At 42.5% G+C, this 23,133-nt stretch overlaps 3 protein-coding genes across 6 annotated transcripts in view; all 3 read right to left on the bottom strand.

The window, feature by feature from the left end:
• PWP1 (PWP1 homolog, endonuclein) overlaps positions 1-1,411 on the bottom strand; it is a 41,994-nt gene extending 40,583 nt beyond the window's left edge. Inside the window, exons 1-2 of the mRNA XM_074941224.1 lie at positions 1,173-1,411; positions 895-953 (exon numbers count right to left, since the gene is read on the bottom strand). Coding sequence (XP_074797325.1) covers positions 895-953; positions 1,173-1,238 — 125 coding nt within the window. The 5' untranslated portion in view covers positions 1,239-1,411. The remainder of the gene's footprint in view (positions 1-894; positions 954-1,172) is intronic.
• CRY1 (cryptochrome circadian regulator 1) overlaps positions 1-23,133 on the bottom strand; it is a 510,254-nt gene that overhangs the window by 58,145 nt on the left and 428,976 nt on the right. The window lies entirely within an intron of this gene.
• The window catches only part of ABTB3 (ankyrin repeat and BTB domain containing 3), a 278,201-nt gene continuing 263,415 nt past the window's right edge, over positions 8,348-23,133 (bottom strand). For all 4 annotated transcript variants that reach the window (XM_074941145.1, XM_074941153.1, XM_074941167.1 and 1 more), the window contains 2 exons: positions 22,671-22,784; positions 8,348-19,580 (listed from right to left, as the gene is read on the bottom strand). In XM_074941145.1, coding sequence (XP_074797246.1) covers positions 19,371-19,580; positions 22,671-22,784 — 324 coding nt within the window. In that variant the 3' untranslated portion in view covers positions 8,348-19,370. The remainder of the gene's footprint in view (positions 19,581-22,670; positions 22,785-23,133) is intronic.

Here is a 23,133-nt window from a genome sequence, read left to right as displayed (position 1 = left end):
GAGCTCAAGGGCTGGGCAGGACGGTCCCAGGAGCCAGATGTGGCCCGCAGGCCGTCGTTTGCCCACCTCTGGTATATAGGTATTCTTTATTTAACATCAACTGTTTTTCAGGTCTGCAGCATTGGCTCTTCCAAACATTCAAAAATCTTGAATCAGACAGCCAAAAATCAAGAGATGGGTTTAAAAATCATGTCATTACAAATAAGCATAAGATTCCTTGTATTTGTCTTCTGTTTTTTGAGTCTTGGGGCGGGGGCGCGGAGGTCACATTTTCAAGCATTGCTCCACAATCAGCAGGGCCAGACACTCACTCTTTTTTAACATGAAAGTTGAGAGACTTGTGTAATTGCAAGAGCTGACAACACTCCTTACCAATGGGCAAGTACAGATGACTAATCTCCCCATTCCCCAGCCTCAGAACTCACACACAGCTTGCTCAAGGCCATGCTGACACTGCACAGTTAAACGGGGGGACAGACACCCAGATTTCACCCCTGTGTGTCGGGGGGAGGGAGGGGGCACACATCCCGCTGGTGTTGTGCTGAGATGCTCTGGGATTCTTTCCCAATGAACTATGGGACAACGTGTCTGATGCTCAAGGAGACTTACAGGCAGGGACTCAGCAGGTTTTGCCGGAGTCCTCACTGCCAGCGGGCAGGGTCCAGCCCCACCCAGTTAGGGCAGACCCTGGGCTCCAATCCCTCTTCCCCAACCAGCCCGGGGTTAAAGCACCTCCAGGCCAGGGGCTTTCAGTGGGGACGGCGGCGGGGCTGGGCCCATGCTGCTGTGCAGCGAGACGTATCCCGGGCGCCCTGATCCGCCCCTGCCTGGTAGGGCAGGCCCTGCCCCGGGGCACACGGAGGGATCCCCCCCCCCGGGAAGGCGGACACTCACCGCAGCGTCTCCGCGGCCTCCCCGACGAGCCGCTTCAGCTCCTCCGCGCTGAGCCGCACCTAGAAGGGGAAACGCGCTGAGACCGAGCGGCCGGGGAGCGCAGGGCCCCGCTCCCCGCTCAGCCCCGGAAGGGTCCGCTCAGCCCGGCGCGCCGCGGGGACGGACCGTGGCCCTGCCCCAGGGGCGCCCCGCGGGCAGCTCCGAGGCGGCCGCCGGCCCGCGCGCGAGTGGGATGGGGGTCAGGGAAGAGGCGCGTTCCCCGGCTCGCGGGTTCTCACCTTGTCGGGCGTTTCCCTGGCAACCCCCCTGCGCACCCAGGCGGCGCAAGTCACGGGGCAGCTCATGGCTCCGGCCGCGGCACGTGCGGGCAACTGTCGCACGCGCCGCGCTCCTACTGCCGCCGCCCCAGAAACTGTCGCGTTCCTGATGACGTAACCTCATGCTGACACCTCCTCGGCCTCGGCAGGGAGAGTGCGAGAAGGCCTGCGGGAGGTCATCAGCAAGCGCCCGGGGGTGGGGCCTGGAAGCCAGTGACGTGCAGGAGGCAGAGACTCCGCCCCCATCGGAGGGGGAGCTAACTCAGCCCCCGGCACGGAGAGATTGGGGCGGGGCCAGAGGGAAGGGAAGGGGCGGGGCGGGGAGTTAGTAGGAGGGGCCAAGGGGTGTGCCAAGGACATGGGGTGGGGGCGGGCCCAGGGGGATGAGAAGTGCTGGGGGAGAGTTGGGGCAGGAGCCAGGGGGAAGTGCAAGGGGGGGAGCAGGACTGGGGGATGCAGGGGGAGCTGTATTTGTTCCCTTTACTGCTGGGGTGAGGGTTATGGTGCCACTAGAGAGCACCAGGCTGATATTCAGGGTCGTGCCAGGTCGTTTCCTCAGGCCCTACGCTACCGGCACTCCCAGCTATCTTCGAGACACCACCGACTTTCTGAGGAAACTACAATGCATCGGTGATCTTCTTGAAAACACCATCCTGGCCACCCTGGATGTAGAAGCTCTTTATACCAATATTCCCCATGAGGATGGACTACAAGCTGTCAAGAACAGTATCCCTGATGAGGCCACAGCCCACCTGGTGGCTGAGTTTGGTGACTTTGTCCTCACACACAACCATTTCAGATTTGGGGACAACTTATACCTTCAAGTCAGTGGCAATGCTATGGGTACCAGCATGGCCCCACAGTATGTCAACATTTTTATGGCTGACTTAGAACAACGCTTCCTCAGCTCTCGTCCCCTAGCGCCCCTCCTCTACGTGCATTACATTGATGACATCTTCATCATATGGACCCACGGGAAGGAAGCCCTTGAAGAATTCCACCTGGATTTCAACAATTTCCACCCCACCATCAACCTCAGCCTGGACCAGTCCACACAAGAGATCCACTTCCTGGACACTACAGTGCAAATAAGTGATGGTCACATAAATACCCTATACCGGAAACGTACTGACCGCTATACTTACCTACATGCCTCCAGCTTCCATCCAGGACACATCACACGATCCATTGTCTACAGCCAAGCCCTAAGATTACAACCAAATTTGCTCCAATCCCTCAGACAGAGACAAACACTTACAAGATCTTTATCAAGCATTCTTAAAACTACAATACTCACCTGGGGAAGTGAGGAAACAGATTGACAGAGCGAGATGGGTACCCAGAAATCACCTACTTCAGGACAGGCCCAACAAGGAAAATAACAGAATGCCACTGGCCATCATGTACAGCCCCCAGCTAAAACCTCTCCAGCACATTATCAACGATCTACACCCTATCCTGGAAAACAATCCCTCGCTCTCCCAGACCTTGGGAGGAAGGCCAATCCTCACTTACAGACATACCCCCAACCTGAAGCAAATACTCACCAGCAAATACACACCACACCACAGAAACACTAACCCAGGAACCAATCCCTGTATCAAACCTCGTTGCCTACTCTGTCCCTATATCTATTCTAGCGACACCATCAGAGGACCCAACCACATCAGAGGCTCATTCACCTGCACATATACTAATGTTATATATGCCATCATGTGCCAGCAATGCCCCTCTGCCATGTACACTGGCCAAACCGGACAGTCCCTACATAAAAGAATAAATGGACACAAATCGGACATCAGGAATGATAACAACCAAAAGCCAGTAGGAGAACACTTCAATCTTCCTGGACATTCTGTAGCAGATTTGAAAGTAGCTATACTTGAACAAAAAAACTTCAGAAACAGACTTCAAAGAGAAACAGCACAATTAAAATTCATTTGCAAATTTAACACCATTAATTTGGGCTTGAATAGGGACTGGGAGTAGGTGGCTCGTTACAAAAGCAGTTTTGCCTTTCCTGGAATTGACACCTCCTCATCTATTATTGGGAGTGGACTACATCCACCCTGATCAAATTGGCCCTGTCAGCACTGGTTCTCCACTTGTGAGGTAACTCCCTTCTCTTCATGTGTCAGTATATTTATGTCTGCATCTGTAATTTTCACTCCATGCATCTGAAGAAGTGGGGTTTTTACCCATGAATGCTCAAATAAATCTGTTAGTTTTTAAGGTGCCACCGGCCTCCTTGTTGTTTTTACACACAGCTGTGTTTCTCCCAGTCTGCATCTCATAACAAACACAGCTTGTCAAACTACCGCCTAGCTTCAGGGTTTGTGATCAGGGAACCCACACATGACTTAGCTTCTGATCAGGCTTTGCCATATGGCCCTATTGCTTTTGGTAGTAGCTTCTATCATCTCCAGCTATCTCGCTCGCTTAATTGCGCTTTCCATTTACCCTGTAAGAAGGGTGCTTAAAACACCTTTTAGCTCTAACCAGGTCTGCTATTGTCTAGAGATCAAAACCCCACTTGATGGTATTAGTATCTTCCAACATAACAGACTGCTGCATCCAGCTCCTCCTGGCATCTCAGCTCAGCTGGCTACTAGCAAAAAGGTGGTTTCTAAAATCATCTCCCTCACGAGTCACTCTGACCAGATCACTCACCTCTTCAAATCCCTTACCTTCTGCACTGAACTACAGCTCCCCATCCATACCCTGCAGGGAAATTCATAACTCTGACCTCCTCATGTCTCTGGACTTCTCACACTTTTGTTCTGGAGCTTTTCAACACCAATCCACCAAAATTGGGGGATAAACAAATAAACATAAAAAACAAAATCAACCACCTAGCACTGCTTCAAAATAAGATCAGCTTATGTGTCCTTGTATGTGTCTGGACCATACTGCCTGTGTCTGATCTAGGTTATAAACTGCTTGGGAAGGTACCATGTTATCTTCTCTCTTTGAACATCACCGAGTACATTAAACTGTGCTCAGTAAATAATAAAGGTGTCCTCAAGGTATGTCCTCTCTAAAAATCCTTCCACAGGAACAGAAATTAACACACTGGATCTGTCCAATGGCCCGTATCAGATGCTTCAGAGGATGGTGCAGGAAATAAAACCCCATAATTGTATAACTAGCTCATAGGAATTTTTTTTCCTTTTCCCCTTCTGAATGCTAGTATCCTACACACTATATCCAACTAAATCATCATAGGATGGGAAAATGTCCATTGTAACAAGTAGGATTATGGTCTTTTTTTTAACAGGCAGAAATCATTGCTATTTGCATCACTAAACTTTTGTTTCAGAGGTTAACTGGGAAATACAAGTATTGGAAAGCGTTTAAATGAGGTTAAGATAAGGAATAGTTCACATTATAAAACACAGGTGTTTGACAGCAAATTTTAAACTTGGCAGACAGGATGACTACAGTACTTTAGCCATATGTCAAGCAGACAGAGCTGTGGGGGCATTTTCCATTTTTGATTGTGAGCCTTCTGTGGTGCTGGAGTGAGAAGGACGTACAGTAATATCTATCAAAATACAGTATTTGTAATGAGCTTCTGTCATCTCTCACACCTTGTTTGCTGCATCCATTTGTTGTGTCTTGTCTTGTATTTGTAAAATGCTAGCACAATGAGGCACCAAGCCTAACTGTGGCCTCTGAGGTAATTGCAATGTAAGTAATTTCCACCCTGGTGTTCTCCTGTACTTTATATTACTAGTCACTTTACTGAATCTCCTCCCTCCCTACTGCAACCAAGTATTTTCCCCTATACCACTTGGTCACATGATGCTCCCCTGCTGGGACACAGGAAAGCTCTATGTAAACACAGAGCCTCCAGGACATCATTTAATCCCCACATGATGGGGAGAGGGTAGTGGGATGTGGGACTGAGTCAGGAAGAAGAATGGTGTTGAGTGGTTGTCTGAGGGCTGCACAACTACCTGAGGGGGTGTCTTCTACTCATCAAAGCAATTGTAGGGCCTCACAACTCTGGCTGCTCTTCACCATGGAAGCTGATAGGGTCAGGGTTTGGCTCAATAGCCGTTATCCCCATCTCTTTTGTGTATTGTTAAATACTAGTTCCTTTAAATGTTTAGCCGTGTTAGTCTGTATTCCACTGAATGCATCCGATGAAGTGAGCTGTAGCTTATGCTCAAATAAATTTGTTAGTCTCTAAGGTGCCACAAGTCCTCCTTTTCTTTTTAAATGTTCAGTATTTCAGGAGTAGACTCCAGCTCTTTGATGCATAGAACATTATCATTTATGCAGTACCCCCAGCACTTTACAGTAGGGCTCGGGCACAGCCAATACAGTACATACTCATACACCACACCGGCACTTCTCTGAAGTTACTATCTTGTTCTCCGAGAAATAAAGTAAGCCTTGTCTACGTGGGAAAGTTTTACCAGTACTGTAATACCAGTATAATTATACCAGTATAAGTCCCTAAGTGGACACTGTTAGCCCTGGTCTGCACTACAGAGTTAGGTCAATATAAGGCAGCTGACATCAGCCTAACTCTGTAAGTGTCTACGCTAAAATGAAGCTCCTACCGATGTAACTCACCCACTACACCAACTTAATAACTTCCGTGAGAGAAGAGAGAGATGCAGTTAGGTCGATGCAGTGTCAGTGTAAACACTGTGTTGCTTATATTGACTATGTTGCCTTCCCGAAGCCGTCCCACAATGCTCCCCGCTGACAGTTAAATCGGTGCAAGCGCTCTTGGTGAGGATGCACACCGCCGACACAAAGAGCATAGCGTGGACATGCAAAAGCAGTTTAATTACTGCAGTGGCTGTAAGTTGATGTAACTTAGGTTGATTTAATTTTGTAGTGTAGACTTGCCCTTATTCTGGTATATGAGTGGCTTTTTGCAGCTTAGCCTAAACTCTTTCTCCATAAACTAAACTGAAAAAGGCCACTCATAATGGAATAAAAATGACTAAACTAGGGGCAAGTCTACACTTAAAATGGTGCATTGGTGTGCCGCTGTACAGCTTTAATGAAGATGCTCTATGCTGACGGAAGGGTCAAAGAGCTGAACAATTTGATGTCTCACTGTGGCACCAGGAGTGGGTGGGGTGGGGGAGGAAACGTGGTGGTATCTCAGTCACAAAGGAGCCAATTCCAAGGTGCTTAGCAGAGCCCATAGGCACATTCAAGCACCTCTAAGGGGGAAATCAGCTCAAGGAGCCCTCTGGAGCCTAACAGCACACATGATCATATGTTAAATATCTGCACAATCTACTGTGAGCAGCATCTCACTGGGATGATTCACACATGCAGATCTTATTTTGTGGGCAGAGCTTGAAAAAATACTACCACTTGGCTTTACAATAAACAAAATGCAGATGAAGGGAACAGTCCTGCCTTCACATATCCATATGGCTTCCGTTGAAATCAAGGGAGTTGTAAGCAAGAATATAAGGGCAGTAATTGCCTCTAAATCTCCCAAATCATACAAGATCTGAAACAGTTAAAATTAGTATAAAATCAATAATAAAGTCAACATGCTGATTCAAAAAACCTGAAATCAAAGGTTTTTGAACACCTGCTTTGAAATCCTTTTTAATATCTCTTCCAAAGCATACTGCTTTTGTGACACCTATTAGTATTTAACTGCCACCTAGTTTATACGCTTGCTGCACCATTACATGATAACTCCAACTTCTGATCACCCAGGTCTTTATGTATCCAAATTCTCTAGTTATGCCCAGATCCTACAAAGACTTATTACGCACATGCTGAGTTTTAAGCACAAGTAGTCTCACTGAAGTCAAATTGAATGTGCAGGATCAGGGCTGTCGACTGAATGCTTCTTGGAGCAGGGACCATGTCTTTTTCATGTTCTGTACAATGACAATCACATTGTAAGTGCTGAACTAAAAACCGTCAGAATTCCCAGCTGTAAAATCCATAGAATCATAAGATTCCTGGGACCTTGTTACTGGGAGAATCTCAGCATTATTGGTGTTCGAATTATACAGGGAAATATCTGAACTGGAGAAGGAAAAACAAAAAACACTCATAGCACCATCTCCTAAGCTAGAAAAAGTGAAATCTTTTTTGAACAGGGATGGCTCATAAACACACTCAAAAGAGCTCCACCTGCTGCTCAGGTGTATTCAGTGCAATCTGACAAACCTTTGGAGGGAGCTGTATAAAGTGGGATTAGAATATTAATCTGCTATATTTATTAATAACTTTGCCTCTCAAATACAGAACTGTCAGCTATTATTTAAAGTCTGAAAATAGACTACAATGGTTATAATTTAAATCAAACTTTTGAAGTAACAAATGTACAAAAAAGGCAGTCAATGTATTAACTTTAAACATTTCGCAGAAGTAAACATAGAGCAAATCGCTATTTATGGTGTTTACAAGCCACCTAAAAGCTATAAACGTCAAGTGCCAAATGACTAGATAGTTGCTGTAGCTCTCATAAAGCCGTATTAATATTTCACTTTCCACAGGCCCCGACACTGGAAAATGTGCTGCCCGAAAAGCTAAAAATAAAGCATTGACTATCCAAGGGCAAGAGAAAACTGGATTTTTTTTTAGCGCCTGATCCAGCAAAGCATTTAAGCAGATACTTAACTTTAAGCATGCAAGTGGTCTCACTGAGGTTAAGGGGCCTACTCATGTGCTTACAATTAAACACATGCTTTTCTGGATTGGGGCTTTAGTTCCATCTTTATGAAAAGGGGCTAACAGCATGATCTTTTCAAAGATGAAGTCAAGCATTGCTATAGCGAGCCTACAAAGGTATAGGCCTATCAATTGGCATGAACAAATAAGCTTGTAACGTGCATTAAAATGAATGTGATTTGCATACCAGCCTGTTTAGTGAAAGTTGGTGATATTTTCACTGCACTGAAAATGGCCCTTTCGGTAGTTGTGCTCACACCTAAATATGGAAGCCCATGTTACATAACACCCAAAAATAATATGACAAATTTACTATCAATGAAAACATATTTTAATGCCAACAACTAATAAAAGTTCATATTCCAATATTGCTCACAACAATAATATACAATTTGCACAAAACATGGCTGTCCAACAAGAATATTTTGCAGGCTATAATATATATATATATATATATTTTTTTCCTTAAAGAATTATATGCCAGAGTTCATGCAAAGAAATTCAAAGCAGTAACACAACATGAGCAATCAGCTGGTTTTTTTTGTGTTTGGTTTTTTTTACAAATTATCAAATCCATTCAATACAGAGTCATTAGGAGATAGATAGGTATATACACACTGTTTTGTTGTGGTCCTTTTTGTGTTACATTGAATCATGGGTTCCTTCTTACCACACCAGGTCCCTATTAAAGACTGATTCAAATAGGATTTTGAGCATACTCCACCCATGTGGACCACCAGAAACTCAATAACTTCCCTTCTACTGTACATGACTATGAAGGAGGAACTTATCCACTGGCCAGGAGTGTGGGCAAGCAACCTTCTCCAAAGCTAACCTCAGTCCTGATCCATAGTCTTAACCACATTTGTAGTGGGTGGCTATCACTCCATCCCTCCTATTTTTGACTGGCCCCAAGGATGATGTGCTTGGTCTCCAGCAACCTTTAAAGTTGGAAACCCAAGACTAGAGAACCTGGAGCTCCTAAACAGCAGTGCACAGCACTGCCAGCCAAGTAACCAGATACGTACAGTGAATGGCATGTATTCTCTGGTTTGAAATTTACATACAATATACACAAATAAAGCTATTCTATCAAGGTGCAAGTTTATTATTCTCTGGTGTGTTCCCATGAAGTTTGATTTTGTTTTGGTTTTTTTGGCCTTCGCACAAAGCTACCAACAGCGTTTACACAAGAATGGTCTGTCTGATAAATATAGTTCATTATGTGGCCCCAATTATGCAGTCCTTACAAAGGAAAACACCTACTGACTTCACTGGGAGTTTTGCCTACATACTGGACGGCACCCAGCGAGCTAAATTCATCTCTGCTATAACTCCTTTGACTTCAATTCATTTACAACCAGGGTGAATTGGGAGGATGTGTTTTTTTCCAGGAAGTAATCAGTCTTACTGAACTGAATTGGGACTTGTGTTCACACATCAGTAAATTTGTACAGTCCATGGGCCAAATCATGCTCTCCTTAATTTTGATGGGACTACTTCTGTTTGGGCAAGTTCTTTGGCATTATTTGATACTTGCTGGACTCAGGTGCTGCCTCAAAGAGAGGGATTTTTTAAAAAAAGATGAAATGTAATTATAGTAAATATTACATATTAACCCTACCAGCTAAACGGATGTTAATGGAATGTCAGCTCCTGAAATTAAAATTGCCATTGTTTTCTCAGGCAGGTCCAATTCATAAAAATGCTTCACCCCCACACTTGAGCCTGATTCTGCAGCCTGTAAACGTGTGTGATGCTTCCAGCGAAATCACTGGAAGTTTGAATGCCCTGAATCACCAGGGCACTTAAGTACATGAGTAATTCCATCTCTGTTTAGCAAAACTCTTAAGTATGTGCTTCACTTTAATTTTAAACACATGCTTAAGTACCATTGAAACTAACAAATGCTTAAGTATTTTGCTGGAAAGGGATGCTTAAAGTCACACATGTTAAGCACATGCTTAATTAAGCACCTTTGCTGAATTAGGGACAATATGCACAAGGACGATAGGATTGGGCCTTCAGGGCATATTTTCCCTTCAGTCCTTATGGGAGCCTCTCATTGATACCAACCACAGTTCTGAATATGGGGAGAGAGGAGATTATATCCTTTAGCACAGTGTTTCTCAATGACCAGTCCATGGGCTAGCTCCGGTCCCTGAGATCTCTATGACACAGTTTAGGAAGGCAGCAAGCCAGTCCCTGGTATCAAAAAGGCTACGACAAACTGCTTTAGGCCTGATCCAACTCCCACTGAAGTCAATGGAAGGATTCCTATTGCTGTGAGTGGGAGTTAGCTCAGGCCCTAAAATAAGTGTACCTTTTGCACTACTGCAGTTAAATTTCTCTCTAAACCCAGCTTCCCATTTCTTAACTTGGTTATAACAAGTCACGCAGAAGCTTTGCATACATAGTCGCAAACTAAAAGCAAATTATTTTACAATTGAAAAGAAGAGCTGGCTAACCAGATTAAAGAAAAAAAAATCCTTGCTGGTTTCAAATGCTGGTTTGTGTTTGTACAATGTTAACACTGGATTTACAAAATGACATTTGGCAAGACATGAATCCTCATCTCACTGGAGATTTTAAAAGACTTAACATCAGAGATCGGGGGTTAAAATATTCTAAGGTGTACTCAGTCAACATGTTTTCAGAAATTTTCCTAAGACATTTTAGCATTGATAATGTGCTAAGGATCTCATTATATGATTGAGCACATAAAGATCTAGCAGACTGAACACATTATGCTGAAAGACAAACCTTCTTTTTAAACTTTTTTTTAAAAAGAAAACAAGGAAATTAAATAAAAATATTTTAAAGCAGAATTCAGGTTGTGACACAGTTAGACAAAAGTGGCTACATTTAAAATTAAGGCTGGTATCTCATATTAAATATGGCGTGAGTTAAAAGTAGATTATTCTCCTTAACCTTTAATTTCCTGGGTGTAGACAGCTTGCTCCATAATATTAACATCTGAACAGTTTTGATATTGGGGAAGATTTTTCAGAAGTGCCTAAGTCCCAATGACTTCCAATAAGAGGTAGACTCCTAAGTCTCTTTTGAAAAATGGCCTTCAGCTCCTAAATCACCAGGCCCTTTCAAAAATTTTACCCATTGAGCTAAACTATTGCTTAATCCTTCAAATCATCCACAATTCCCCTATTTTCTGTGCAGTGGCTTTTACTATTGTGCAGTTTGTACAAGCTTAAATGGACAATGAGAAGGGCAAACAAATGTTCCAGCTATATTGTTCATTTTAAAATAACTAGAACACTTATATAAACCCAAAAGCCAGTACTTAAATGATGGTTGCATAAAGTAGGACATCACTTCCTTGTGCTCTGGATAGTATTATCTGGTTGTGCGATTTTTGTTTCCCAATAAAGAAACCTTTTCCATAGAAACCTCATTGAGAGATGGCATATAAGAGCTTCCTGTGCTAGATACAGAAATAATAATACTAATAAAAAAGCTCCAACAAGTAATCAAACCATCATTAGTTTTACAAGATGACAGCGAAAAGCTGTCTTTTTTCAGCAGGAAGGGTTTGCTACAGATTTTGTAACCTGAAGTCTTCACGCTACAGTTCTGTTTTATTCTCGGAAGCAATTTTTTCCATCATGGCTTTCTCTCTGGTTTTCATTTTTCCCTAATAACTTTATAAATATAACTTTTACTGAAATCTGAAAGAGATAACTGATAGACTTGGACAAGGATGAAGGAAGCTAGCAAGCGTGTCTCATGTTCAGTGCTAGCACTTCTGTGTCACCAAAGCATTGGTGTTGGGATTCTTTCATCTGTTGTTTTCTGAGGTAAACAGAAGAACACAATGACAGGTCTTCAGAGATGGAGATGGATGAGGAGGTATCTTTCCCTACTTAAGCACATAGACACTGGTACCCAATTACATACATGCATTTTGCTTTTCTGCTTAGGTGCAACATGATCTACACTTCAGATTCACATATAGCAGATTCACGGCAAATTGTTTAATGTCTGAATAAGAGCTAAAAAATGGGGCCCAATCTACTGGACTTCAATGGGTGTTGCACCAAGCCTTTTGGTTTGTTTTATGAATGGCCCCACACTATAATTTGAATTGGTATTTTTTTCTAGTATGCCCATTTCCCCCTCATCTAAATTACAAATTACTTTCAATGATCTTATATCAAACGTTAAAAAATGCTAACCTATGTACAAAGGTAAGCCCTTTTGGGCAAGTGGAGGTTTAGCTATTCAATTCACTAATGCATACTGCCAAACCCTTAGCATCGGGGAAGGCTGACTGACATTAACAAGAGACCTCATTACAGACATGATTTCACATCTCATAAGATATACAGTAAATTTATATACTGTCCATCTCTCTCTCTCTCTCTCTCTCTCTCACACACACACACACACACACACACACACACACACAAATAAAAAAACAAAAACATTTCACATGTAAAAAACAGAAGACGCAGAACATGAACTGTTCAGATACAGAATATCTCATTTTATAAAGCATCTTTTGTCCCAGAGGGTCCTAAAATGCTTTACAGAGTCAAGATCTTGCTCTGAGTAGACTCATTCTGTGCAGGTGATATTACAAGGGGAAGGCTTGCAGATGAGCTGGACTGAAGGATAGTGCAGTAACCATCTCATTAGTGCAAAGAGGCTGAGGGAACTCTTTTCAGAACACCATAATGCTGCTCTAAAACTAGCAGGATCCAGACCTCTCTATTGTGTGATGCAGGACACAGTATAGAGGGGAGCATGGGTCCCGACTACATCACCTTGGGTCCGTAAAGTGCCAGGAGACACATTAGCCAGGCCCTCCACACAGTGCTGAAAAGAGCACTAGGAGAGTATCATACTTCGCTGTGTAGTTGCACCCATGCAACATAGGGTGGGAGTTTGACTTATTTATGATATGCATAATTCTCTCTCACACACAAATTTCTTCATCTACCACTGACATACAAGCAAATGCTAGGGTGAAAGGCAGGTGCTTACAACAGCACGCTTCAACAGTACACAGAAATTTAGGACAGGAAGTGAATAATATACCTACTTGAAATACACAAGAGGAATTTTGGTAGGCACAATATAATTACTAAATTGGAGTTTGGCCAAGACCCTGAGGTCGACAGCTCTAACCTACTCTTGTGTAATGTGCCAGCAGTTCTTTAATGACCACAAGGGGTCAGGACCTCAGCTTTCTGACTCATCTGAAAGATGTCACCACCCAGAGCACAGTGCTCCCAAACACCAGGCTAGGGCATTGGTTCAGGGACTCAAGAGGGGAAAAGCTACTTTCTGACGCACCAGCACTGCCTTCTGAAGCACATGTTTTACTGGAGGTCTAGCCAGCCTTGACCGTACTTAGCTAGGGCTCTCTGACAGGATGAATTATTTTACTTTTATGTAGCACTGTTCATTCTGAAGACTCTCAAAGCGCTTCATGATTTAGAGCCCTACAGCACCATTGAAACCCAGCCACCACGGGGGCACGGGGCAGCATCCAACTGGCACACAGCTCACTGCACGAGAACAGGGGAAAGGGGAACTTTCAATTAAGCATAATGGGGCAAATCCCTCCACTTGAAGCACTATGTATGTGCCGTTTAAAGGTCATGTAGAGCGGAGAGGACCAGATTTGATAAGGTCTCACCTGAACGATACCCCTTCCCCCCCAACAGTAAACTAGATGGTATTGAATTTATCCACCATAGGGTGATGAAAGGGTCAGTCAATGCTGCTGGGATTTGATTATGTTGCATGAAGGATTCTAGTTAATTTGAATCTTAGATCACTAAGCCATCCCTGCCTGGTGTTATGGCTGTGGCCCTCATGATATCTTGTTGAAGTTGACCATTTAAAGAACGAGCTGTTTTCTAATGTGACTGTTTTATAAAGGTCACATCCTTGTATGGCTGAGCGTCCCTGTTTTCTAACTTGCCTTATTTTTAAACATGAATTGTTTCTGCTTTGATATGTCAGGTTGTTTTCTTTGTTTGCTTCAGAAATGTGATAAGAAAAACTCATCTATAACCGCAGTGAGTGGGAAAGGTAATCAAAGTTTTAATCAAAACACAGCAGCAGAAACAATGGGAAGTTGAATGGCCAAGGTCAGCCACCAGCCAAAGGTGTTCAGACAAATTCACTCTCTCAGATGCAATGCAGACATTTATACTGACATAGAAAAGTTAACATTTGCTAGAGCTCAACTATCCAGTCAATGGGAGGAGTGCATGCATATTAGAAATGAGAATACAGCTCCCTACGAATGGTTACAATAGCCGATATCAGCAGGGCAATACTATAGATTTCTCACTGAGTTGGGCAAATCGCTTAACCTGCTTATGTCTCGAGTTACCAGCATGTTAGATGGATATAATAACTATCTCCCTCACAGAGACATTGTGATGTTTATTAAAGGCTAGATGCAGACACCTTCCCTCTCCTTGCTTAATACCACACTCCATCCTTCGTCCTATTAATGTCAATGGGACTATTTCTGGGATAAGGTATTAAGCAGGAGTAAGAGCAGCAAGATCAGGCCAGTAATGTTTGTAAAGCATTTTGAGATTCTCCGATGAAAGATACCATGGGCCAAATCCCAAAGTTCTTATTCAGTTTTTAATCTACCCTTATTCATGCAGAACACCAACTGATTTCAGTGCCAGCTTTGATGCATACAGACTTCAGGATCTGGTCCTATGTAAATATTATTATTAATATAGAGCTGACTCCTGAGGGACTCGGAGTATCTACAACTTGCATTGATTTCAATGGAAGCTGCAGGTACTATGCACACCTCAGCATTTGGCCTGTGGTGAACAATATAGGGAAATGGCTTGAGCCCAACCTTGAATCTCAGTATTGTATATAAATTTAAGTGCTTTAATGACAGCTGTACATATGTCAGTAACACACTGACAAAAAGGTCCCAATTGACTTCCCTTGGTGTTGTGTGCAGGACTGTGGACCCTTAATTTGATTTTTGTTTTTGAAGAAAAGGCTCTCTCACTACTGCACCATTGAAATGTAGCTCATTTCAGTAGGAGCTGAAATCACTGGAAAAAAAAATCTTCAAACATCAAACCACAGTACATTTTGGCACAGAACTGGAGGTTCCAGAAAAACTCCCTATCACACCACACGCTGTAATGCATCCAAAAGGGACTAGTACAATTTTTGGTATGAAGCCAATGATCAGTGGATCTTCCACATGAACCGTGTCAGTTTACAAAGTGGCAGGTGGAAACTTAGCAGAGCAGCTACTGATAGTGCCGGTGGGAGGTTTTCCACTAATTCCACATGCACCACTTGGAATATATACATTTATATACTTTGCACAATCAATTCACTTGTGAGCCAAGAACTTGCATGCAAAGTTTTAGCCTGGAGAAAGGCTCCCTTAGGAAACTGGCCATTTTCTAGAGTAGAAAACATTTGGAAGCCATCTGTTTCTAAAAGATGGGAAGGGTGAGGAATGGTCTCCAATCTGTGGAACAGAGAGGATTTGAGTAATGGGGAGGTGGTTCTGGAGTTTTCCCTGAAAAAGAGGACTAACCTTGCTCCCTGATGCCCCAAAACTTTCCTATCATATGTTTCTACCAGCCCACCTCCTCTGCCAGTTCTCAAGCTGACTATGGGGCAATGAACCATAGGGGAGAGCTGGGTTAGTTGAGATAATATCTGCCAGGGTCAGGGAGGGAACCAGCCTGGTTCTAGAACAGGGAGAGTGCAGGAACTGGCAACAGATTAGGCAAGGTGGGTGTGTTCTGGGGACTGTGGGGCAATTAAGGGAGCTAAGAGGAGATTGGGTCTCTTCTAGAGAAGGAGAAGGCAGGACTTGCAACAGAGAAAGGTCAAAGTGCCTGTAGATGCCCAGATACCACAGTGACGGGAGACTTTATAAGAACCTAGATGAGGAAAAAAAAAGCCCTAGATCATTGTGCAGAGGGAAGGGGGAGTACGAGTTATGATTGAAAAATGTATATACACTTTTTCTAAGGGTTTTAAAAAGAATTTCCAGTACACCCAACCATCTGAAATTCCTTGGGTTGGGAGGATTGAGGGAATTCTTCCCCCAAAATGGATGAAGTATTGCAATCGGTACAGAGATTACTGAACAGAGGCTTTTGTTTCCTGAAATAACAGCACTTTCTAAAGGACGCTGCTCTGTACCACTACAATAATGATTGCTGTATGGATATGCTGTCTTATAGGCATCATGGTCACATTCTAAGTATTTTTTGGATGAAATTCACCACAGAGGCTTCTACTGAAATGGAACGATAGCAGTCCTGGTCCGGTTAGGTGTGGCTCAAGCACTCAGAGGGACTCCAGAATCTGTGCATTGTGGAGCTCAATGGGACCCCAGGTCTGTACCCCCTGCTTATTTGAGTCTGGGAACTCTGCCTCCAATTGAAGGACACGGAGGAAACTCCGTGATGGAAACCATGCAGTTTTTGCTGCCCTAATAAGCCCTCCCATGAGCTTTTCCACCAGTGTATACAAACCGTTAATCGTCCAATGTACTCTAATGTATCCATTAACAATAGCTTTAATAGCAATAGACACTGCTACATCAATCAATAGCCAGAATCCTCTTTCAGGAGCATTTTTGATCCCATAGACTTCTATAATCTTGTTCTCCTGCTCATGTTTAGTTGAGACCAGCAAAGCAAATCCCATTCTAGCGTAAGTTAAATCTGAAGGCTTATGCACTGGAACACCAAGCATTAGATCGTGCTCAGTGTTCCAGATTAATGAGCCCCTGAAGAAGCAAAGGGAATGCGTTTGTTCAGAGGCAGGTATGCTTTGCTGCGACTAGTTTTGGGTCTAATTTTGCCTTGCATGCTCACACAATTCCCTTTTAGTCTATGATAAGCCCTGGGTACAGAGTGAAGGGAGAATTTGTCCCTTTGTTCCTAACAGGATACTGCTAGTGAATGTATGCTCCTGAAAGATGTACTACAGATCGAGCAAGTGAAGTCCTCTGTTTAGCCGCAGAACAGATACCACAAAGTCAGTGACACTTCAAGCTTACCAACACAGCCCATCCTATGCATCTCAGTCCTAACCTAGAGGAGCCAGTTCTCAGGGTGAGACAGGAGAGAAGTCTCCCTTCCCCATTCAGTCTTTGATTTTTTTTGCTGACACTGCCAAAGGAAGTTACATCTATTGTGGTGGATTTCTGTGCTGGTGACATCAGTCAACATCAACATTCCAATGAGTAATCCAGGGGTGTAGGGCTCTATATCCCATTACCAGTGCCCTGGACTGCTATTAATGTATGCCCTGAAGTCATTGCTACATAAGCAGTGGTTATCATCCTGTTAGACACCAGATTGCCTCGCTGAATTTATACCTGTGTTTTTATTTCCCACTGAGAAAAATTCTGCTTGTGGATACAAGTCTGCAATGCCTGATGACTTTAGTGGGAGCTCTGTGGGTACCTGAGGGTAAAATTTGGCCTACTTGATTACAGGGTGAAAATCTGGAGCATTATAATTTTATATTCAGAGAAGTTAACATTAAGCTGCTGGGTGAGATTTGTTTTTATATGTAGATTGTTACCAATATGGAATAATGGGTTTCAAGGAGTGAGGAAGCACACCAAACTATAATATAAGCACCCCCAAGAGTTGCAATTGCATTTATCAGGTTCTTGCTTCTCTAGCATTGCAACGTTCACAGAAAAGTAAGTCGCCAGTAGCTAAATATTCTAGACAACATCTTATATGGCATATCATATGCAGAAACAAATTGTCTGGTAATTCATTGTTAGGCTGACATGCTGTGTCTCTGAGACATTAATGGTAGTTGAGACAATTTTGTAATTTGTTGCAGATATTGTATAGGCTTTAAAATGATCAAGCATACAGGAGGATTTACAGATCAGAACAATAAAACAGTTTCTTATCATGGTGATAACTAATGCAAAGACTGTGTTTTCTGAGCATTCCAAAAGCTATAAACATGAAATAGCACCGGACATAAATATTCTAACAAAAGACCAAGAAGTTACCATGCACTGTCAAATTAAAGCTTCTAAAAATCTGTGAACCGGGCACAGTTTCAAAAAGCATGCTAGAAAAGAAATACATGTAATTTTGCCACTGAAAAGGTAGCGCCTTTCTCCTACCCTTTACTGAGGTCTTCCCTATGTTTTAAATCAACCGATTCATGAAAGGTATCATCAAATACAAGATGTCAGGAAAATTGTGGCACTTAACAGATCTCTCTTGCTAACGGTATGCTGCAAAATAAATTGAGCCCTGACATTGCACACCTCCATTGTAGATAACCTATACATTCTGAAGATACAGTAAGAAATTATTCTATAGTACATATTTAATAATAATTTTAAGAAGTCTACCTTAGTCACAATCTCTGGCCAGTAGCGAAATATTGACATGTTACTAGAATAAAGGCTGATATTAACTCTTTCATGTAACAAACAGAAATCAGCATCTTCCAACAAGTCTCTGTGGGAACCATTTGCACCAAGAAAAAAAAGTAAATATGCTAATTTCACAAATGGAGTTTGACAAGCAGTCTTGGCAGAACAAAGCACAAACATAACATTTCACAGGTACAGTTACCATGCAAATGCATGTTGAGTTTGTTATTGTTTTTAACCCCAAATCACAATTAGCATGCAGATTTTTATTCCCCAACTACTGTAATAGATATTGTCTTGGTAATGTACCTCTTTGGTGTAACCATAACCATTTAGGCAAGATTATACCACCTTAGGAAAGAATACAAGCAAAACCTGCTCATATGTATACAGTATTTACACAGTGTGCCTTTAAAAAATAAAACATGTTACATAGATTCGCAAACACAACTCTGTCAAAAATTAATTTTTAAGCTTAAGAAATAGATTTTAAACTACAAGGCCACCCCATTTGTTATGAACAATTTTAAAAAGTTCCCACCCCTAAAAATTTGCCAATATATTTCCTCATTTATAACAGTCTTACCAACTCTCTAACACAGTTGACCCTTATGAAACAGCAACTAACAAATCTTACGTTTCTTAAATGCACAATAGAACGGAATCTGGGATAGGTACAGTACAGTTCTTAAATGTATAACATGGTGGAGCAAAATAACCTTAAATAATCCATTTGTCAGTTTAAGTGGTCCATGGCATCTTTGTTCAGGCAGAGGCTTCTGCTGTTCATTGGTGAGTTCTGGCTTTTGTTGGCACTAGCTCCAAGACCACACTTTTGCGTTCAGAACTGAACATAAGAGTAATTCACAGAATAGTGCTAGATCCTTGTTTCTCAAAAATGGGTAGGAGCCATATGTTCAGTATTCCCTCATCTAAGTGAGGCTGCAGCCTAAAAGCAGCACCTTTGGCCAACAACAACAAAAAATATTCCAATGTGAAGTAGAATTTTGTATGTTAATTTAAGCAACTGCAACAGGAGCCTTAACTCGCAGCGTCTTTTCTGAGTGCGATCTCCTTCCTGAACTTTATACAACGGAGCCCTTTGAAGAAGACAAATGAATTGACTGAATCCGTGTTGCCAACGTCCTCTGTAAGTCTTGTAGTACATTCTGACCAGACGTGTCTCCATTCTTGTCATACAACAGCTGTTTGAAAGCTTCATTTTCAATGAGGACCATCATATTTTTTAGAAAGTAGCCTTCACAATAGGAGGACAGTTCTGTGACTCCGAGAAACTACAAAAAGTGGGGATTAAAGAAAGATAATCACTCTGATAGGTATGGGTCAATAAATACTGTTCATGAGAAGTAAAGATTACAAACTGCACACAAACTATACTAGCTACGTTTTCCAGACGGGAACACTGACACCCACATATATGTGTGTGTCAAGTGATATTTCACATTGTTTGCTTCAAATGACAAATTCCAGACTTAAGACCACATCAATAAACTAAGGTCACCTTGGAGGCAAAATTCCAAGGATGAAATTCAGGCCCCATACAAATCAATGGGATTTTTGTCATGCATGTCACTGGGACCAGGATTTGGCCCCAAAGTTTCCACCACCAAAAGCAGTGGATTTGGGGAGATCTACTAGAGGCCAGGTCTAGCAACACTGTCTCCCAGCATTCCTGCCAAGCATGACACACCTGACCGGCACCACCATCAGAAGTAACTGCTTAAAGACACGTACTCTAGGCCTGGGGTGAAATACCTCCAGCTGGAAAATAGCTGCATGTGAAGTATGTTGTTTCTGGGACCACCACATTCCTTTACGCTCAGTGTATCCCATCTTGCTTGCGAGTAAGCAAGCGCTACGTGATTCACTAGAGCACAGGAAGTAGCAGTTGCCTCATAAGAAGTAGTGAGCAAATGGCCTGATCCTGAGTTTATGCAAGTAATAGCCCTGAGCATTCCAGTCAAGGACTAGGCCCTGAGCGTGTTCTGCAAAGCACACAGAAAAGTGCTCCATGGATCCACCAGCCTGCGCAAACTCCTGGTGTGTTTGAGCTCTGAGAACAAATGGAAAGCTTTGGACATGCTAGTGGATGGAGCTGCCGGGAGGCCTATGCAACCCAGAACTGTAGATGGCTTTTCCTATCTTCAGCCTTGGGATCTTTACTCTGTTTGCAGAGTCTAGAAAGTAGGGTCCATAGTACAGGCCCACCACTAAATTAACATAATCTGTGGATGACACAAATGTTGACTCCAAAATAAGGGACAGTTCAGGGCAGGTTAGGAACTTTCTAAAGGAGAACATTATTTTGGATCTGGAAGGTCAGATGCTTAGCTGGTGTAAACTGAAGTAGCTTCATTGAAATCAGGGAGTTGTGTTAATTTACACCATCTGAGGATCTGGATCAGAGACTGGATTAATTTTCTTTGGTGGATTTACTGTTCTCTTAAGATTTCACTCCATTCTTCTTTACTCCTCCTTCCGTTCTCCTTACTCTATTTCAATATACAGTACATTGCAGTGAGGAAATAATATATTTCTCTTTTCTTTCTTATTATTAATCTGATCCCCAGCTGGCATGTTGGGGAAGTGCTGAGTATTATTATGTGTACTCTCAAAACTCCTATTGACCTCACTGAAAGTTTGGGGTATGCATGGAAAGCATGACTGGTACCTTGTAGAAACTAATCAACCAGTGTCACCAATGCAATTTGCCAAGTCACATGGCTTTTCTCTGGAGAGAGCACACAGTAAAGAGAACCTGGAGTAAAAATGAAAACTTGAAAGCTATGCTAATCAAATGACCATTTCTTCCTAAGGTCCTTTACAATCACAGGAATGGAAAGTCCTCAGCAACCATTTAAATGAACTGAATATTCAGAATATAACACTATCCCATGCCACAGAGTTAACTAATGCACCTGTGATCTGGGGACACTCTATGCCAGCAGACGACAAGCAAGAGAGGCTGCTTGTAAAACCTGCATTCTGAGCAGGGTGAGAAGAACTGAATATTGAAATGTGAACAATTTAACAATTTACAGACCATCAAGTCTGAAGTGAAGGGTCTTGGTCTCATAAGTCTGCCATATAGACACACCTTCCACTGGCAGAATTCAGTGACAGCTCCATGCATTGAGCACTTGCTGGATCTGGCCCACAGAAGTGAACTAGGGCCCAGATTCAGCATGTGCCCAACCTTGCCTTCAGTGGGGTTACTCACATGCTTAAGTGAACTGCTGAATTGGGGCCTACAGAGATAAAAAAACCAGTGTAGTTTATCTCACTTTTTGAAGAAAAGGCCCAAGAGCTGAAATCAAAATTGAAACGATTCTTTTTATCTCGAATTAAAAACCCCTGCTAAATCCAGAAGTTGTCTCACAAGCTGGGAAATAAATCAGGTGCCTTTCAAGGTGGAGGATTATTCTGTTCCTTCATTTGTTTCTGTGACAAAAGACAGGCCTCGAGATACACTTCATATATAACTCATTTTCAGGAATGAAATGTTTTCCTATTTCAAAAGTTGATGGCATACCTATGCACACCAAATGCATAGCATTATATATAGGGAATACATGACTGTGAGAAATAAAGATTTGATCAGCAGGAGTTGGGAATGGCCTGTGGATCACCTCAAACGAGTGCTGATCAAATCCCTAGGTCACACCACACCATTAGATCTTTTGTACATGCCACATGTTACAGAAAAATAATTTTAGGAATGCTTGTAACATATTTTTATTGGGACTATTTTTGTATCCCTCCACCTGCCAAGCCTTAGTTAATGTGAGTTCTACTATACAATACTCCAAAGGAGAGGAAAAAATAAAACTAAAAAAATGTAAAACACCTAAAGTAGTTTTTCTAAGTCTAAAAATGTCATGCTTTATCATCCTATAATTCAGGACCACTGGGAGGATTATGGAATCCTGGATTCAACTGGGAAGCTGGGCATTTTTCCTCTCCAACGGTATAAAAGTCTCATTACTATCCCTGCCGGGTTGTAAGACATTAGACTTTGACAATGTATCATTTTTAGATACAGAAAAGCTGTCAGCTACTAAGGCCGAGTCCCACTCATCCTGAACCTCCAGTGAGGGTAATGTTAGTGGGAATATCCCCATTTGCAAGAGGAAGGAAGGCAAGTTTACTTTTTTTTTTTAAAGGCAACTGTTTGAAATGGCTTAGGGGTGTGGAACGTTACAATAAGTCCCAGAAAGGTGGCCTATAGGGACAGATGATGAGGTCATAGATATGTGACAAATTGCACAAGCATGTGATACATTTATCACTGCCTATCACCTGGCGATGAACTTCACACAGTCGGGGTAGACAGACATGCATGCACACACGTACAATTGTTTTACCTTGGCATGGTTGTAAATATCCACACAGTTTTCTGTGTTTATACTTTTTGCACAGATGATCTCACAGTGTCGTTGCAAAGCTTCAAGCTGGAAAAATTTAGCAGCAGAGAGAAGCTAAACAGCAGATAAAAAAAGTGTTAAACAGTATCATTTCCTTGCTATTTTATTACATTTATACACAGACTTTTAATTAAGTTTAATTTAATTTAATTTTCAGTCATTTAACTGCCATAATAAGAAGGTTCTTTTGCTGATTTTACCCTTTTCGGTGTTACAAAGAGAAGTAACATAACAGCTTAAACTATGATGAGCGGCTGTTGGTAAGTGATGAGTGGAAAACAGAACATTCAGATCCAGATGCTGCCATTTTGGAGGTGTGGGGACAGAAGTGTATAAGTTCCCCTGATCTCTGGGCACTATCGAGGAAGCAGCATAACCATCAGAGCCTACAGACCTTCCACAA

This window comes from Natator depressus, chromosome 1 (assembly GCF_965152275.1).
Source record: "Natator depressus isolate rNatDep1 chromosome 1, rNatDep2.hap1, whole genome shotgun sequence".
Lineage (NCBI taxonomy): Eukaryota > Metazoa > Chordata > Testudines > Cheloniidae > Natator > Natator depressus.
The sequence above is the reverse complement of the archived record's forward strand: the minus strand, read 5'-3'. Positions and strand labels throughout refer to the sequence as shown.